We start from the raw sequence: 21,033 nt of genomic DNA, 5'->3' as shown, positions 1-21,033 counted from the left end.
ATGTCATTTGAAGAACTCGACTTGCTCGTGAAGATTCATGTCGATCTGCGTTGGTGGACAGGAGGAACAAGGGATGAAATCAAAAGGATGTCTGGGAAGTGCCCTTGTTTTTTTTTTTCTTCTTTCTTTCTTTCTTTAAGCATTTTTAAAGGACATGTTGTCAAGCTTTGCTTTCTTTGCAATTCCAAAAGCATTTTGCGCACTGCACCATTTTGGTGGTGGCTCATGGCAATTGTGTCTGTAAATACAGGACCTTTTGAGATGCTCACGCAAGCTTTCCATCGGCATTGTTGCAGTATTGTTTAATGGGTAGCAGCTACTGTGATCCAAATTTTCAGACCGGCTAACTACTTTGTTCATACTTCAGCTGGTCTTACCTGGAAACGTCATGTGAACCAATTGTTAGCTCATGGGTCTTATCATTCACATGCTGCTGATTCCATTCCACCGTCTGATGGGTCCTAATCCATCAAGGTGTCCATGACCATGTTCTGACCACCTGTCCCTCTATCTGTGGACCCAGATGTTCAGGGCAGTGACAGTAGCAGCATGTTTCTTCGGTATCGATTGCACCCGTTTTGGTATCTAGTGAGGAACTGTCACCTGTTTCCAATGTCCTGCCAGCGCTGGTCATGTTTGCAGATCAATGTCCACGTGTTTCTTCCAGAAGTGTTGTACGACCTGGATATTTGGGTGACTATGTGACGTAAGAGGGGAGGAGTGTAGTATCGTGTACGGCTGAGTGGGGCTGTTGTTGGCTCGGCAAAGTGAGGCCTACTTTGATGGAATAAATGGTGTTTGATCCTCTCCGTATGTCCTCATCACTGTGCTAAAGACACCAGAAATGTTACATCAGAGGACACACCATCCTGATGGAAAAGAAGGAAACCAGCTTTCACGCACAAGGATAGAAAAATACTCCATGGTATACATTAAAAAGCGTCGACCATTGTGTGTTGGTACCATGACCAAATTTGAAATTCACATTTCTTAGTAATAAAGATACGAGTGATGCTGAAAGAGTGGTTCCTAAGCAGGCATTCATCGGATCACTGAAAGTTCTTCATGTTGAGGTTGAGTGTCCTCTTTGTGGAAAAGTGTTCAGTAATCGTTTCAATGGAGCACCAATGATAACCTCGGTCTGAGTACTAAGCCCATGGATGTCAGCTTCTTCAAGATGCATGTGGTAGCCCAAAAACTTGTCCTCCCAGGAAATAATGAACGACCTTATAAATGGTGGAGACTCTCGAGTCGAAACGCATTTGACAGAGAGTAATTTTCTTCATCAAAACTGCTTGGAAACAAAGCTCTTTCATCTGTATTGACAAAACAAAATATTCTACATCTTGAAAGAACAAAGCAGCTTACATAACTAATTAGTCGACTTACAGGAATATCAGACACTCATATGGAGGCAATCTCTAGCTATCATGGGATGAGCAATAATAACAGTAAGCAGATAATCAGGTCAGAGGGTATGTATAAACAAATATTTTCATAAATTTGCTTCAAGCCACTTTGATTGATTTTAGCTGAAACCCATCAATGAGTGGAGAGAGCATTTGGAGTTATCTGCTGACCACAGATGAGAAGCTAAAATAAAAGGAATTAAACACATGACATGTTGTTCACAAGCTGATTGTCCATATTTTTTTATATATAGGCTCTACGGCTTGTGGAGGAGATGCGACACAAATCAGACACACAAGCAGACTGCTATACAGGGTGTTCCAAAAAGACCTGTACATCTTTGGTTGTTAATATGTTTAGAACCACAAATGATCTGATACCCTTTGTTTTATATGATACAGAAACTCAGAGTTTTCTATTTTTTCAGGTCTGGTGGTTTAATGTAAAAGAAAATGTCTCCTCCACAGGAGAAAGCTCAGTGCATCAAATGATTCAATGAGACAAGATCCTACATGCAAGTTCAGCGTAATTTCTGTACAAGGTATGGAAGGAATCCACCATTGTAGACCAGTATCAGAGAGTGGTACAAGTGGTTTAATGAGACTGCAGGTTGTCAGAAACAGAAAAGTACCATCGACCAAGCACAAGTGCAGCAGACGTTGAATGAGTGCTTGAATCATTTCAACAAAGTCCCAGAAAATCAATTTGATGTGCATCCAGAGAACTGGGACCACCAACCACCGCTGTATACAGGATTTTGCGTAAAAATACTGAAGCTTTATGCCGACAAGGTGCAGATTCTGCAGGAACTCAAACCAAATGACGGACACAAACACAAGGCGTTTCCCTTGGAAATGCTCCGTCACATCGAGGATGATGATTATAATTCATCGAGGATGATGATGAATAGGTAATTACCTGAAATAGGTCATGTCCACAGATGATTTCGTGTATCGGGGAAGGTCAACCGGCACAATGTAAGGATCTGGGGCTCAGAAAACCCCCACGTGACCATTGAACACATACGCGATAGTCCAAAGGTCAAAGTGTGCTGTGACCTTCATGACCGCTTGGTGGGTCCGTTTTTCTTTGCGGAGGATACAGTGACCTCAACAAGTTACATGAACATCTTGGAAGGATTCACCTTCCCACAGATTGAACACCTGTAACCCGACATCATTTTCCGACAGGATGGCGCTCCCCCTCATTGGGCCTTAGTCGTTCGAGCCGTCCTGAATGAAAAAAATTTCAGGTCACTGGATTGGCCGAGATGGAGCAACTGCCTGCCTGGCACCCACAATCACCAGACATCACCCATCTTGATTGTTTTCTGTGGGCGTTTGTCAAAGATGTTGTTGACAACACCGAGTTGGAAAACCTGCAGGATCTTCGTTCTCGGATCACAGCTACATGTGCACTGATGGACGCAAACATGCCGAGTCAAACATGGCAAGAACTCGTGTACCGCCTTGATATCCAGCACGTGAAAAACGGAGCTCACATTGAAGTGTCATGATGGTTTGCTCAAAACTTTATACGTTTCTGTATCATATAAAACAAAGGGTATCGGATCATTTGTGGTTCTAAATATATTAACAAACCAAAGTTGTCCGGAACGTTTTGGAACACCCTGTACGACACAACACCAGACTTTACTTTCACACAAACATAACCGCTGAATTTTTGGAAGTGATGTCACTTTCCAGAGCACTTTGGGTCCCAGCGATGTCATCTTCATGACTGCTTTTTTCTCTGCACTCAGCGGGGCAATCAAGGAGAAATTTCCTCCTCCCCATGGATGCCAACTTATGGGGATAGTCGATACTCGATCCACTTTAATGCTGAGCATCAAGCAAGAAATCAGCACGTACCATTTTAAAAGCCTTTGGCATAACTCTGCCGAGGTTCGAACCACCGACCTCCCAGATTCAGAGCAGACCCCAAAAAATACCCAAGCAACTGATGATCTTGTTACCTACGAAGGTGAATGGTTGCATCCGCGTACGATAGCAGCATATGTGTCCAATATCATCACCAATTTTACTCATTATTTTTCCTGGGGAGGAGGAGGGTGAGTAAAAATTGGAGGAAAAAGAAGGGGGAAGAATGTACCTGCATTAGAGTGGAAGTACAAAAAAAATTTTTGTTAATATGTTTATTATATTAATATTCAAATTCATTTTCTTCGCTTAATGTGATTAGCACAACATCAAATGTCAATCCTATGGTATATTAAACCTGGATGTACATGAACGTTTTTGGGTTAACTAGGAAAGTGAATTGTGTGTCGGTGACCCTTTGGCATTCCCATTTGAGCGCATTGCTTGTGATGCTGGGATCCCATTTTCAAATCCCATAAATCATGTTGATTGGTCTATTAATATCTTGACCTAGGAGCCATCTATTTATAACAGATGTAAATATGATGGAATTTTACCCCCACCCCAGAAGTTATATACCTCTTACCTTTCCCCTCCTTACTGCTACCTCTTCCCCCCCACTTCACTACCATTCTTTCCTTTTTTAACACCCTCCCTTCTATTTTTTCCTCAAATTTAACTTTGTCAAATTATAGCCCTCCACCCCCATTACAAAAATGTAAATAAATAATTATATACTGGCAGTATAGCTTCGGCCTTACACTTAGAGGTATCCAGTTAACGCACATTCCCCTCTCAACTGGCTAGCCTTCATTTGAATCCTGACCCAACTATAAACTGCCATCCTAGTATTTCTCACGCAGGGCGAGGTGTCAATGTGTGTGCAGTCCATCAATAGAACATTAAGCTGGAGGACTCTGTCAGCAATGGTCGTTGATCATTGGTCAAGGACGTTTTCCACGGTGTCTTTTCAAATAGCAGGCAAGTTATCGCCACCTCGTGAACACCTGAACAAATTATAACTTCCAGTAGTAGTAGTAGTAGTAGTCCATTTTCTCTCTCAGACATTGTCGGAAAAAAAAATACACCTACAGTGGCAAATCCAGGGGGGTTTCCTGGTTGCCCGGAACCCCCCCCCCCCCAACAAAAAAATATTTACCATTACAGTGGCAAACCCAGGGGTTCCCTGATCACCCAGAACTCCTTCTAGTATGTCATATAGGCACTACCATCACTCAGGTAGGTCTCACTAGTCATGATATTTAAGATTGAAACTTGAAGTTTATTGAATTCAAGCTATTTTATTTTTAGTTATGCATTTAAATATTAAATTAATGAACTTTTATATCTTTTTGCACAATACATGCATATCAAAGAATATGTGAATGTGCATTTATTTGAAAGCTGCAATAAAGTTTTCATAACGTTCATATGACTTAGATTTTCTGTTATTTGGAAATCCCCCCCCCCTACCCAATTGCTGGATTTGCCCCTGACCTAGCCTGCTTATTTCACAATAATTATCCTCAAATAAAAATCAATAACTATCGGTATCAATAAATATTTTACCGATAACTGTGTCGCTCAGCATGACACTGTGTGCAGAATCGATCAGGAGAGAATTTACTCTTCAGGTTGGCAAGCTGCAGCATTAGCTCCAGTTAATAATCATCACAGGGCTTGTACAAGACAAGACAAAAAGGCAGAACACTTATTATATCCAGAAAATTACACGCTTGATCATGTCTCTTGCCAACAATCACAGCGTAAGACACCACGACACCTCCATATTGTCCAACAATTAGCAGAAGAGCAAACAGAGAAGTCCTTTGCCTTTAACAACCACGTTCTGGGATACCGAGCCCTCGGTTAGTCGTGAAACACCCAATGGAGCTCACTTAGCTCTTCCCAATTCCAGTTGATGATGCAGATGCTGACCACCCTTGTGAACCCGATTTGCAGAATGTGCAGAATAAAGAGTGTAACAAACCAATTTTCAAACTAGCAAACCCAAACTCATCATTATGCTACTCAGACTGCCATCTACCGTCGACTTTTCAAATAAGCTAAAAAATAAAAGTCAGAATGCAATCAAATGTAGTATAATCTATCTACCTGTGTCTGACACGATGGTGCAGGGATAGTACACTGCACTAAACTTTGGGTTGTCTAGCCTGAGTTCGATTTCCGACCTGATTATAAACGGTGAGATTGGTGCTTTGAAGGTATGGCGTATCCCTGAAGTGGAACATGTACTATGTTTTTCTACTCCATCGCAAATGTTTATTGTCTGGCATATGGATGCATTGGTTTGTAAGGATAAACAAGAGTATCAGTGTGCAATGGATTGTGGGAAGGGATTATGGCACAGCCGTGATGGATGACATGGCTGTTTATTTTCGCCCAGCTCATTCTGTTTCTAGGCCAACACTGCTGGTAACTTCGCCGTTTCCTGTGTAACCCATTTTAAAGTGCAAAACTTGCCTATTTTCAGTGACTCTGACTCTGACAGCCTCCGGTCCGGCTTTGCCATTTTTCCAAATTACCAGGTGTTGGCTTGCTGGGAGGCAGGCTGTGCTGAATGGGTAGGGATGGCTGTCGGATAATGCCAGGCTGATAATCAGTCGGAGTTCCTACATCAGAGAAGATGCAACCACTCATTTGCTGGAGAAGAGAGAGAGAGAGAGAGAGAGAGAGAGAGAGAGAGAGAGAGAGAGAGAGAGAGAGAGAGAGAGAGAGAGAGAGAGAGAGAGAGAGAGAGAGAGAGAGAGAGAGAGAGAGAGAGAGAGAGAGAGAGAGAGAGAGAGAGAGAGAGAGAGAGAGAGAGAGAGAGAGAGAGAGAGAGAGAGAGAGAGACAGAAAGGGGGTGGGTGGGGGGCACTTGTGTTGTTATTTAATGCTCATCCACATCTTAATCTCCAAAAAAAACCATAAAATAATCACAATAATTGAAATGCCAACAAGCGGGAAGAACTAAGTTACTGAATTCCAAAGTATTCTTGTTCTTGTTTGTCTGTTTTACCTTAAGCAGAGTGCGATGGTGTTCCAAAACTGCACGGGGGCTCTGGCTGTTTTGTTGCAGACAAGCCCATGGGTCCACTCTGTGAACGTGCACAACGCATGGGTACATAAGCAATGCATATGATCACATGAACGTGATTTTCAAGAGATGATGTGGATTTTCGTGTGATTTTCAAGAGACAAATGGGTTTGACGCTTCGAAAAATTATGCAAGTGCATGGACCTCCAAGGTGCCTTGTTTCGAAGCTATGGAATTTCAAGGGATGCATTAGAGGAGGTTTGCCAATTGCGCTGGGAGGATAGCTCAGAGGTAGTGTACTCACCTTTGACTTGTCTAGGCTGGGCTCGATTCTAACCCGACTTTAAACTGCCAACCTGACTTTTCATAGGCAGGGTGTTTCAACGAGTGCACCATCCTTCAGCTGGACGATAAGGTGGGTATCCCATTAGCTAGCTTTATCTGAAGAACATTAAAGTTCCCACAGTGTCTTTATATAAAGAGCAGGCAGGGCAGTTGTCACCCATACTCTGAAACAATTACAAGCTCTTGCCCCGACGACACATCGGGTCGAGCAATCCAGTCCCCTTCATGAGGTACTTGGTCGACCCAGTGTGTGAACAGGAAAGAAAAGTGGGTGCTTTGTCTGGATAATTGGCTGCCAGTCTGATGATGGACAGAGAGATAGAGAAGGAGTGAGAAGATAGATAGATAGGGAAGGAGAGAGATCAGGAGTGGAAAAGGGAGAGGGGGAGAGGGATAAGCAGGGCGAGGGCAATCGGGATAGAGAGCAATAGGGATGGAGGGTAATAGGGAGAGAGAGAGCGAGGGAGAGAAAGAGAGCATACCCCACTTATAATGTCGATTTGTCCATTGTAACTTTGCTGTCCAATATACAGCAAAGATAGATGAGTAAGATAATGGCCTATCATCAAGGAAGAAATTAAAAGATGTGTATGTTTTGTATCTTCACACATCTCCCTTCCATAATTCGATGCGATTGGTGTAGAGTTCAGCAAGGCTGCATGTTTCAGGCAGGAGTCCACAGGGGAGAATGTGTGTACTTGCCACAGTACCATGTTTACCAGCACTGTCATTGAAGCTCCATTTCTGCATCAGCACCTTGCAGCGGCCACTACCATTTCTCACATGGCTTGTCAGCTTTTTTGTTTGAATTAAAAAGGTAAACATTGTTCAGAAAGAAAAGTTCAGTCACAATGATGAAAATGTTTTTCACTCATTAATTATATCCATGTCAGGATAATCGATAAAAAGTATCTTAATGTATTTCACCGATTTGCCTTTGAGAAGTGGAAACGAAAATGTATGTATGCTCAATAAGTGTAGACACAAAATAAAGAAGTATATAAAGGGGTACATTAAGATTATAAGCAAAGTCGGTTTTGCTGAACATTAATAGAATCCTTGCACAAAATGGCAATTTGAAGGAAAGAAAAAAACAGTTCTTATGAGATGGTGAGAACATGTGACCTTGAAATCTAGCATTTTCATCTTGGCTCAGGTTGTTACTGCGGCATTTGGCGAGCCCACAGAGGGCAGGCATTGAGCCCAAGAAGCAATCCAAAAATTGTGGAATCAAAAGCCATTAATAGAGGTCACCTTTAGAGCAGTGATAGGCTTGTCGGGAAATGGATTGCCATGACCATCATGTCACAGTACTGTGACCATGGATCACAATTTGACATATCCATGGAGACAGGATGCTTCCCTTCGAAGGATAATCCAACTGATTTGATTGGCCACAACGGTTTTTACAATCGTAGATTATTTCGGATAAAAATCGAAGTAGATCATTTCATATTAGATCATTTCAGGTGTACTGCTTTCAAGCATATCTCAACTTCATCAAAAAACTCCTTGACTTATTTTCTCACATCTGAGGAATTTATTTTTTTACCTCTGATGCCGAAGATGGACGGTGGTTATGTTTTCACCCCTGTCTGTTTGTTTGTCTGTAAGCAGGATATCTGAAAAAGTTATGGACGGATTCGGACGAACTTTGGTGGACAGGTTGGGTGTGCGGTAAGGACGAATTCGTTTGATTTTTCTGAAGATCCGGATCCGGATACGAGAATTTTTTAAAGCGGTTCTTCACCATTGAGAGATAGGACCAAAAACAATATGTAGCACGATATCTAGCACAACCACACATATACTATAGGTCAGTTGGAGAGATGACAAGGTTGTTAGTAACTCAAAAGCTTTGACCATCATCGATTCATCCTCATGCATTGCTGGTTGTGGATGGCAACTTGGATATTTGTGTGAATGTCATTGTAGTAAGTTTTTCTGTTTTATAATAGTATTATGGTGCAATGGGTGGAAATCTAGAGAAGACAGAGTGATGGCAGGAAAACGAAAGGGATCAATACTGCATGGAGTACCAACTGGATGTACAGTTTGGCATCATGTGTTGAACACAGTGGAGGTTTAATATCTCTCTCTCTCTCTCTCTCTCTCTCTCTCTCTCTCTCTCTCTCTCTCTCTCTCTCTCTCTCTCTCTCTCTCTCTCTCTCTCTCTCTCTCTCTCTCTCTCTCTCTCTCTCTCTCTCTCTCTCTCTCGTCCTCTCCATTGTGATATCTGAGGGCAGTTTCAAAGCTGCCAAAGCAGTGTCCTGGCATGAATTACACTGGGTGGTTCGCTTTTGCCTTTCCAGCAGTAGTCAGGGCAACAATTCAGGGAAAAGTTCAGGGTGCCGCCGTGCCGGCAATAACTCACATACTCTTTGTGAAAGACACCACGGGATCTTTAATGTCCATCAACTAATGCTAGCAGACTGAACATCCAGCTTCACATCCACCTGAAGGAAGGTACACTTTATGATGCAACTTCCTTCTTGTGAAACATCAATCCAATAATTTATAGTCGGGTCGGGCATCAACCCCAGACTCGATGGCTCAAAGGTAAATACCCCACCTCTGCACCGTCCTGTCGAATCACCTCTTAACTTGTTATCCTTTAAATTGAAAACCTCCTAAAGATGGTTCACCATCAAAAACTTCTGAATCTGACCCAATGATCCCTCGAGAGATTTTTCGCTAATAAGTAGACAGAACTTCACCTCATAATTCACCTTAAATGGTTAATCAAAAGCTGGGGCCCCGAGCAGGAGAATTGTGATATTTGCATTTAGTTGATGGCAGGTCAGTGTTGGAAATGCTCACTTTGGCTAGTCTGTGACACACATCCCTGCAATCATATCGACCTCAACCATCAGAATCTGTGTCACACCCTAGATCAGGCTGACAAACACCATTTCAGTGGAGGCAGGGAGAGCTGATGTCACATTCCATGTTTTTCTTTTTTTCTCCTCAATCCTCGTGGAGAATAAAGATCCTTAAGTGGCTACATTTGACCTGAAGCCAATCGATAAGAATCACATTATGTGATGCAGCGACCTCTAACGCTGAGCAAGATGCTCAAGGATGTGCTATGTACAGTGCTTACTATACGAAACATCTAAAAGCTATTCCACATGAGCAGGACCAAATAACAAATATTTACCATCATGCTAGGAGAACTAGAGGTTGCACAGGATTTTGGGTCCATCGACATATTGCGTATGCAAAATGGCGATGTCCCCCTTCCACACATATCTCGACAATCAACCACCGTGGAACATATACAAACCTTCTGGACATTTCTCATAAACATAATGCGATTTGGTTTGCATGTACATGCATGAGGGACATACCTGATCCACTTGGATGTTCTCACGGCCAAGTGACACATCGTTAGCCTATGATGACTGGACAGAAGAGTCTGTGGTGGGAAAACGTGCAATGTTGGGAGGGGAAAAAAAGGTTCATGAACTTCATTTCACAGTATTCAAATTATACAGTTGGCATTCTTGTTGGAAAATGATGACTTTTTGAGTTTTCCCACTGGAGATTTCAAAAAAAAAAAAAAACCTTCACTACAGAGATGAAATCTTAAGTACGGATATACTTTGACAGAGGATATTTTCCTATTTACCTCCTCCTCTTCCTCTAACACACATCTCCTCCAGTCCACTTTCAACCCCCGGCCCTCCTCCTCCACAATGCAGCTCCACCCCACTGTGACTCAGTTCCACATTGTCCTTCTTTCCCTGACGTTATGTAAGACCTCATTGTTTGCACAAGATTTGTTGAAAGCAAGAATAGATTGACACATGAAAGAAATGACACATTCATATGGTTCAAATGCATTGTGTATTAAAAATGCAGAAAAGATGCTGGAGCACCTCAATGTGTGATTGAAAGACCAACCCAGAGACCTTTCGGTCTTCAATAACATATTGCTATTCGGTTGGCCTTGACCTTCATTGAAAAGCTGTTTTCACATTTGATGATCAGTTTAAAGATCAATTAAGTGGTCAAAGAGGATATTATTCATTGACTCATGACCTTAGAATCTCAGATTTTGGTGCATCTTAGATGCACAGTGTGAACTTCAAAATGAATTTTCTTCAAATAATTAACACCACTTTCAAAGGAATGTGGAATTTCTCATGAGTTGCAACACAAGTCGAATGAGAATTTCATGGAAATTATTTGTAAGGGATGACTTCCAGTCCTAGTGCGAAATTAAAAAAGGTGATCAGCCCAAGGTAACTCAAGGATGATGGCAAGGCCAAGGAGCTCTAAAGGCTTTGATAGAGATTGATCACCAGAAACAAACTGGAGGATTGATCAACTGGCTTGTGGATAAGGAATGAGAGTTTGGGACTCGTCAGTCTGTCTAATCCAGGAAGTTAAGAAGCAAAGACGGCATCAGCTCACGTGTCCTAACAACCTGCTCTGCTGCTCTTGCACATCCTCTCGCTGTCGTTATCATCCTGTCATTTGTGCTAGGTCATCTTCCATCTGCTTGGAAATCAGACATCATCACCACACTGCATAAAAAGGTGCAAAAACTGATACATACATTCATACATACACACATACATACATACATACATACATACATACACATACACACACATTCATACATCCATACATCCATACATACACACATACACACATTCATCCATACACATACATTCTGACATATATACACACATCTATACACACATACATACATACATCCATACATATACACACATGCATTCATACATCCATACACACATACATACATACACACATTCTGACATACATACACACACATTCATACACACATACACACACATATATCGATACACACATACATATATACACACATCCATACATACATAAACATGCATTCCGACATACATACATACACACATCTATACACACATACATACATACACACATACTGACATGCATACACACACACATATATACACACATCCATTCATACATCCATCCGCATCTACATACATACACACATAAATACATCCATACACACATGCATATATACACACAAATACATCCATACACACATACATATATACACACATCCATTCATACATCCATCCGCATCTACATACATACACACATAAATACATCCATACACACATACATAGTACACACATACATATATACACACATACATACATACATACACACATTCTGACAAACATACACACATCTATACACACATACATACACACATACATATATACACACATACATATATACACACATACATTCACACATCTATACACACATACATACATACATACACATACATTCCGACATACATACATACACACATACCTACACACATTCCAACATGCATACACACACACACACATACATACATACATACACACATACATACATACACACATACATCTATACACACATACATACATAAAAAATATACATATATACACACATACATTCACACATCCATACATACACACATACACATACATTCCGACATACATACATACACACATCTATTCACACATACATACACACATACATATATACACACATCCATTCATACATCCATCCGCATCTACATACATACACACATACATCCATACATCCATACACAGTACATACATACATACATACATACATACACAGTACATATATACACAGTACATATATACACAGTACATACATACACAGTACACACATACATACATCCATACACACATACATATAGACACACACATACACACATACATACAGACACACACATACACACATACATCCATACACACATACATATAGACACACACACACACACACACACATACACACATACATCCATACACACATATACACACATACATACATACATACATACATACATACACACATACATATAGACACACACATACACACATACACACACACACACATACACACATACATACACACATACACACACACATACACACATACATCCATACACACATACATATAGACACACACATACACACATACACACATACACACACACACATACACACATACATCCATACACACATACACACATACATACACACATACACACATACACACATACATATAGACACACACATACACACATACACACATACACACACATACACACATACATCCATACACACATACACACATACATACATACATACATACATACATCCGCATATACATACTGTTACGGTTGTGGAAATTCACAGAACACCAGTCAGGTTCCCCAGAGGTCAATTATTTTCGTAAGTGTGTGCTCTCGGTTAGAATTCCCCACCGATGTGTAAAGGGAATTTATTCGTATGCCAGGCTGTGCATCTTTGAGTTAGCCGTTATTCTTTCTCCATCTTTCATTTTAACAACAACAATAACAACAACGACGACGACAACCACGTCCGCATGAAGCCGGTGATTTCCACCACGTCTGCGTGCAAGCATAACTTGCAAAACGGATCAAAAAGGCCTTACCCCCTGAAGAAGCTAGCCAATCGGAAGTGAAAGGAGTGGATCCAGCCTGGGTGAAGGTTCAAAAGTGAAAAGGGGGAGGGCGCTGATTTCGGGTGGTGAAGCCCAGAGCAGCCCCTCCCCTTGGGGCGATAAAAAGCCACGTTCACTCGCCGGCAAGGGCTTGAGTTTGTGGTGTGTGCGGTTGAGCGGTAGTGAGCGGTTGAGCGGCGCTTGCTTGGGTTGAGCGGTGCTGGTGGTAGAGCGGAGTTCGTGGTGTTGGCTGGGTTGGAGACTGGCAGGAGTTGAGCCATTGGAGTTCGGAGTGGAATCGTTGCCAGTAGGAAGCCGGGGTCGAGACCCGTTCGCTCCTCCAGCGCGTCGTCGGCTAGGCCAGGCCGCGGTGAAGGCCGGACGACCGAGGAGAACCGTACAAGCTGCTCATCAAGCCGCCCAAGCGACTGGCGTGTTCGCGACGCACCGGGCTGAACGGAGACACCAGGGGTTGCCGTATAAAGGACCCATCGAGTCACCACGAGGGTGGCCAGGTAGCCCGCTTGGTCTCTCAGGGCCTATTCCGGTCATCCCGGCCCTGAGTACATTCAAGGCTCACGAGCCAATTCTTTCTTTCTTGGGTTTTTGCATGAACGTCTGTGGCGCCTTGTCTTGTAGTAAGGCCTTGGTCACATTTGCCACGGCGGCCGTGGGGTCTCCAAAATCTTTGGCCACAAGCAATTATACGGCAGCCGCTGTATTTCCACGGTCACACAATGTAGCAGTCACATATGTTTTTTTATTATCTTGCCAAAACGAAGTTTTTGCAAGATATGTTAGTCAGCTTGTATGTTTTTTTTTTTTTTTTTTTCTTTTTTTGTTGTCTGTAATCACATATAAAAAAAATTTGCAGAGCACAGCTATCATTGGAAATTTTTGTAACTTCGCATATCAGAGGCCTATAGAGGTCCCTTTCAGTGCACAAAATTTTGAAGGTCAAGGTCAAAGGTCAAGGTCACTGTCGCAAATCAGGGGAGTCGCCGAAACCCTTATTTTTTGAATAATTTTGATCGGATCATCTTCAAACTTCATGGCAATATAGTTCATGGTCTGGCGCTCAGCTGATTAATTTTTGGTGGCGATTGGCCTTGACCTTCATGGTTAGCGCCGAAGGTCAATCATATTTGACCCCAAGGTCAAATTTTCAAGTTTTAAGAACCATATCGTGTAGTACGTCAAATTGAACACCTCGTTGAGTGCTTTCTAGATATGTCAAGCTTGAGACATTATGACGTCATTTGGTGACGTTATGAGGCAAAAGCATCTTTTTCATGGATACTCTGTAGAACGATTCTCATCGGAATCTCTCGTAGGCAGATATTCCTCAAGGAGTCGCTCCTGGTGGATAGCAGCTCTGTTCACCTCAGTGTGACCTTAAAGAAGTCACACGTGGTCACCTTTTGGCAAGATACGGGTCTTTTTCGGGTAGCCGCACGGCGTATTCATAAATTGTGAAGACCGAAAACGTGGGGTTGCCGTACGGTCTTTGACTTGATGTCGCACGGTGACCTTAGGACGTTCCTGCGGCAGCCATAGAATTTTCAAGGTGGCCTCAAGGTGCCCGCAAGGCGACCGCAGGGGGCCAAAGGCGAATGTGCGGCCAGACGGATGGTAACGAATGGGTTAATTGTTTTTTTTTTTTAACCAGTTTTTTTTTTTTTTTGGCTTGTCTAATTGCGACGGCGAATGTAGAAATGAAAAAAGTTATAACTCCATGCTATAATTCCACGGCGACCTTACGACTTGGACTTGTAAAAGATAGCCAAACGGCGTAGGGCCACCCTGAGGCCACCGCAGAAAGTCTGCGGCCGCCGCACGTTTCTGTCAATTCAGAGAGCGTACGGCCGCCGTATCCTCGCCGTAGAGCAAATGTGACTTGGGCCTAAGTAACAAACTGTTAAGTGCCTGTACATTACGTAATATAACTCAGCTGTAGGCTTTTGCTCGTATCCTGTCACATATCCCCATTCATTCATTGCTTGCATGCCTGTGTTCTAATAAATGTTCCCCATTGTTGAATGTCACCTGCTTGTTGTGTCCCTTCCTCCATTGACTGCCATGATGCGTTTGGGGAATTAACTGGCTAATTAAAGCCAAAAAACATAATAATTTCGTCCGATGGGACTTGGCGAAAAATAACTGCTCAGCATTCACATATGGAACGAGCCGCTTAAGCGGCTTGTTTTCGTGCAGGTCCCGTCGAGGTATAAACTCCCGGTATCTCTGTCCACACAAATAATTAGGTACATCGACAATTCGGCGATCGACCCTGTAGTGCGTGGACAGAGGGATTGGCTGGTTTATGGTGTGTTTAAAACACCCGTAGCTGGGTTTCGGCGTTGATCCGGAAGCTACGTCTAGATTGTCGCGCTCGGTGGACGCGTGGCCTGGATTGGGCTGAAAAGGTCGTACGCACTAAACTTGCAACATACATACACATATACATACATACTTCTGCATATACATACATACATATACACATATCTATACACACATACATACATACATACATACATACATTCTGGCATACATACATACACCTTGCATATTTTAGTATGATGCTGGATTATATAAAGAACAATCTTTTGAAAACGGCTATCCTGCTTAGTTGTATGAATAAACCAGGAATTCTAAATATTTAGAAGTACCAAAGACTTTTGAAATATTAATCTTATAAATATGTTGAAGTATCATCCTGTAACCTGTTTCATTTCATTACCTACTAAAACTATTAGTTTAATCCGGACACAAATATTGCAGCATTTTGGTTCAACCCATTCCTGTGTTTGGAAAAAAAATAGATGGACACCTACCACCTCTGTCACCAATACATGATAACGGTTGTCTAAGATCATGTTTGAGCATGTTGCATGACTAGCAAATGCAACCGGTCGCTTCGCTGATGAGAATATTTAATAAAACTCCATTAGATTTCTTGCATTCAAGAATCTTCAATGAAAAATGACAAAAATGTTCTCCATTATTACAAACTATTTAATTCTGTACGACATTACGTAACTCGTGTGTGTATACCATGCAGTACAGTGCACATGTACAATTGAGTTGGCCAACCTAACCTGCACACACTCTACTTACTTTGCAATCAACGATATGGAATTATGTTTTGTAATCAAACACCTGACATTACACCAAAGTCCCTAAAGAATAACCTTTGCTCATGCAACAATGATCTCACTCCTTGTATATGACTACCACATCGCCATGAATACCTTGTGCAAAGCTTCAGCCGATTGGACTTACGGTATCCAAGGCTCCAGCAGGAGCTTGCACATAATATACTGTACAACATGTATGATGGGGAGACAGAAATCAGTGTAATCCATACCTTGATATGAATCACAAGGACATTAGTATAGACAGTGGTGAAATCATCACCGTCGATGGCATTAAAATCTGGAATCTCAGCATGAGGACCTCTGTGCTCAGATGGGAACATCAAACAGGGCAGCACTCACCTGCTTCATGGGCTCGTTTTGCCATCCACCATTTTACTCATTTTTCATGCAGAATGGCCATCCTCCCATTTCACTCTCCAATCGATTAATCTGTGCTCTTGCCACACTCAGCTCCATTATTCAAAATTTACTTCCTCTGCCCACATATTGCTGAACACGCCGTTGCTATCAATCCTGAGATCTCCCTCCATCTCCATTCCTTTGTGTACATCATGGTACCTTGACCTCACATCAGAGAACATCTTATCCCTGCTGAAGATTCCATCGACTCTACTTTGATGCCAGACAAAACGTGTTTGAGTGAAGCAACTCTCCTTACAATGACCTTTTAAAAAAAATATGTTGACAATTTGCTTTATCTCCCAAATATTCCAGGGCCAAAAAGTATTGTTCCACTATAAACTCTTCTGAGCATTTACAAACTTTTATGATTCCCGACCCGACCATAAGATGTCGAATTGGTGATTCACAGGCAGTGTGTTTGGCATCACAGACTGTGCCATTCCTCGGATGGACATTAAACCATCTGTTGTCATTAGTTGGTGGATTTTAAAGATCCCAAAGGTGTAATTGCTGGAAACCTGAACAACTTACAAATTCCTGCCAAAATCACTTTCAGTCAAATATTAGGCCGAGTCATCCTTCAATGTGGATTGATTTTTGTTTTTGGAGGGTTCGGTTGTGAGAGGATTCGTTGAGCCCCCACTTCCCTCCCCCTCTCCTCCGGATACGTGCATACGTAATACATCAATGTCCTCAAAAGTCTAACCCCTTCCTGTTATTTTGTGGAAGATTTTACCCACCATGTTACCCAAAATGTTTTAGTAATACAATGGCTTTAAACTTGCAAACCTGGTGTTGGCTTAATGGTCAAGGTTGCTGGCTTAAGATCGCTGAGACTTGAGACTGAGCCCCTGTCTGCCATTTAATTAACACCAGGTGGAGTTGACTCAGCTCATCATCCTTCTGAGGTTGGTGAAATGAATGCCAGTGGACTGGTACTAGAGGGCACTGCCGGTGGACTGGTACCACTGATGCACACTGTGCATCAGTGGCACAGCTGTGCCCCCAGAAAATGATGCAACCAGCAGCCACAAACTTCACATGATCGGTAGCTACTAAACTTGCAACTTCATCATTCACTTGATCAGGAACAACTGCATGAATGAATATATCTTTAAAAGTACAATCTATCTATAATTCCAACAATGCGTCTGTCTGTGTCTGTCTGTGTCTGTGTCTGTCTTTGTGTCTGTGTCTCTGTGTCTTACTGTCTGTGTGTGTCTGTCTGTGTGTTTCTGTGTGTCTCTGTGTGTCTGTGACCGCTGTTTCTCGACAACCACTGGTCCGATCTAATTTAAACTTGCCAAGTATATTGCTGGGGACCTGAGGATGTGCCTTTTCAAGGTTTGATATTAATCGGACAAGTGGTTCCCAAGTTATGGCCATTTATTTACCAAACCAATGACAGGGCACGGTGCTATGACGTCACAATTCTTCTTCTTTTTTATTTTATTTTTATTTTTATATGTACGGGCACACACTAGTTTATATTAAATTGAGGAAAAGGTAACACCACCTGTATCGATATCTATCTATAATTCCAGGTGTGTGTGTGTGTGACCGCTGTTTCTCAACAACCACTGGTCCGATCTAATTGAAACTTGCCAGATATATTGCTGGGGACCTGAGGATGTGCCTTTTCAAAGTTTGATATGAATCAGACAAGTGCTTCCAAGTTATGGCCATTTATTTCCCAAACCAATGACAGGACACGGTGCTATGACGTCACAATTGACGTCGCAATTCTTTTTTTTTTGCTCGTACGGGCACGCACGTACGGACACGCACGTACGGGCCCGCACTAATCTATCTATAATTCCAGCTGTGTGTGTGTGTGTGTGTGTGTGTGTGTGTGTGTGTGTGTGTGTGTGTGTGTGTGTGTGTGTGTGTGTGTGTGTGTGTGTGTGTGTGTGTGTGTGTGTGTGTCTGCGACCGCCGTTTCTCGACGACCGCCGGTCCTATCTGATGGAAACTTGCCAGGAATATTGCCGGGAACCCGCTGATGTGCCTTTTCAAGGTTTGATATCAATCGGTTCCCAAGTTACGGCCATTTATCCGTCGACTGATGACAAGACACGGTGCTATGACGTCACAATTAATGTTTTTATTTATTTATTTATTTATTTATTATTTTATTTGCACGATTGACGGTCCGATCTGATTGAAACTTGCCAGGAATATTGCTGGGGACCCGCTGATGTGCCTTTTCAAGGTTTAATATTAATCGGACAAGCGGTTCCCAAGTTACGGCCATTTATCTGTCGACCAATGACAAGACACGGTGCTATGACGTCACGAATGACGTCACAATTAATGTTTGTTTATTTATTTATTATTTTTTATTTATTTTGCACGATTGATGGTCCGATCTGATTGAAACTTGCCAGGAATATTGCTGGGGACCCGCGGATGTGCCTTTTTGAGGTTTGATATTAATCGGACGAGCAGTTCCCAAGTTACGGCCATTTATCTGTCGACCAATATCTGTGAGAGAGGAAGGGCGAGACTAGGGGTGAGAGAGGGGGGGAGAGAGAGGGGTGAGACTAGGGTGAGAGAGGGGGAGAGAGAGAGGGGTGAGACTAGGGGGGGAGAGAGGGGAGAGAGAGGGGGCGTCAATTCGAGAGAGTGGGGGTGAGAGAAAGTGGCGAGAGAGGGGGGGCGAGAGAGAGGGGGCGTCACAATTCTGCTTCATTTGATATGATGTCACAATTGACGCTGGGACCTGAATATGTTTCCCAGGTGTTTCCCAAGTTATGACCATTTATGATACGGTTGGTCCGATCTAATTGAAATAATGCCCCAATCCAGTCATCGTTTACGCACATACGGGCCCGTACTAGTCTATCTATAATTCCAGCAACCTCTGCGTGTCTGTCTGTCTGTATGTGTGTCTGTCTGCGACCGCCGTTTCTCGCCGACCACCGGTCTGATCTGATTGAAACTTACTATGAATATTGCCGGGGCCCTGCGGATGTGCCTTTTCAATGTCTGATGTAAATCGGATGAGCGGTTCCCAAGTTACGGCCATTTATCTGTCGACCTATGACGTCACGAATGACGTCACAATTAATGTTTTTATTTTTTTTATTTTTTGCACGATTGACGTCACAATTCTTCTTCTTCTTCGTTTGGTATGACATCACAATCGACGCTGGGGACCTGAGTATGTGCCTTTTCAAGGTTTGATATTAATCGGACAAGCCGTTCCCAAGTTACGGCCATTTATCTGTCAACCAATGACAGGACACGGTGCTATGACATCATGAATGATGTCATAATTAATGTTTATTTATTTATTTATTTTTGCACGATTGACGTCACAATTCTTCTTCTTCGTTTGGTATGATGACACAATCGACGCAGTGGACCTAAGTATGTGCCTTTTCAAGGTTTGATATCGTTCTTCATCCGTTTCAGCTGTTTCCCAAGGTTTGAATTAATTGTTGAAATTATTAATTAATCCCAAGGTTTGAATTAATTGTTGAAATTATTAATTAATCCCAAGGTTTGAATTTTCCCAAGGGGAAGAGCTGTTTCCCAAGGGTTTGAATTAATTGTTGTGCTTGGTAGACATTTGTGAATGCATTTGGGGAGAGAGGGGGGGTGAGAGAGAGGGGCGTCACAATTCAAGAGAGGGGGGCGAGAGTAGGGGCGAGAGAGAGGGGCGTCACAATTCTTCTTCGTCTTCGTTTGATATGACCACAATTGACGCTGGGGACCTGAGTGTGTTTCCCAGGTGTTTGCCAAGTTATGGCCATTTTTAATACGGTTGGTCCGATCTAATTGAAACAATCCCCCAATCCAGTCGTCGTTTACGAGAGCGAAGGAACGAAGTTGCACATACTGGCACGCACCTACGGGCACGCACGTATGGGCCCGCACTAGTTTATATTAAATTGAGGAAAAGGTAACACCACCTGTATCGATATGTTTGAAATGCTCCCACATTTGTACATTGAAAGTTCATCGAACACGTTTTTGTTCCAACATGAACTTTCCTTCAACAAAGGAGTTTGCGAAATGATCATCCCCGAGAGGATTGCTTTGTTCCAGCCATTACGTGCAGAGTACAGGTAGAATAGATAGATGAGAGATATCGCAGCACCAATAAAACGAAGTGCAAGATGGGATTGGTGCAGGAACAGCAGGCACGTGATGTACACATGTTCTTGTGTGGTTTGTCTTGGAGAATGCGGGCATTACTCTGTGAGCTTAGTGTAATCCCCACTCTACGTGCCTTGGCGAAGCTGCCTTGTGCTACCAATAAGTACAGCTACCGTGCTGTGCTGTT

At 42.5% G+C, this 21,033-nt stretch overlaps 1 protein-coding gene across 3 annotated transcripts in view; it reads right to left on the bottom strand.

Moving 5' to 3' along the window:
- Nucleotides 1–21,033, bottom strand: part of LOC147012796 (nicotinamide/nicotinic acid mononucleotide adenylyltransferase 2-like) — a 74,899-nt gene that overhangs the window by 24,152 nt on the left and 29,714 nt on the right. For all 3 annotated transcript variants that reach the window (XM_085853997.1, XM_085853995.1, XM_085853996.1), the window contains 4 exons: nucleotides 10,026–10,093; nucleotides 6,313–6,391; nucleotides 5,837–5,954; nucleotides 3,386–3,466 (listed from right to left, as the gene is read on the bottom strand). In XM_085853997.1, coding sequence (XP_085710123.1) covers nucleotides 3,386–3,466; nucleotides 5,837–5,954; nucleotides 6,313–6,391; nucleotides 10,026–10,093 — 346 coding nt within the window. The remainder of the gene's footprint in view (nucleotides 1–3,385; nucleotides 3,467–5,836; nucleotides 5,955–6,312; nucleotides 6,392–10,025; nucleotides 10,094–21,033) is intronic.

This window comes from Eptatretus burgeri, chromosome 14, assembly GCF_056783735.1.
Source record: "Eptatretus burgeri isolate ZD-2024b chromosome 14, Ebu_testis_v1, whole genome shotgun sequence".
NCBI lineage: Eukaryota > Metazoa > Chordata > Myxini > Myxiniformes > Myxinidae > Eptatretus > Eptatretus burgeri.
Note: the sequence above shows the minus strand (reverse complement) of the source record. Positions and strands in the feature narration are given on the sequence as shown.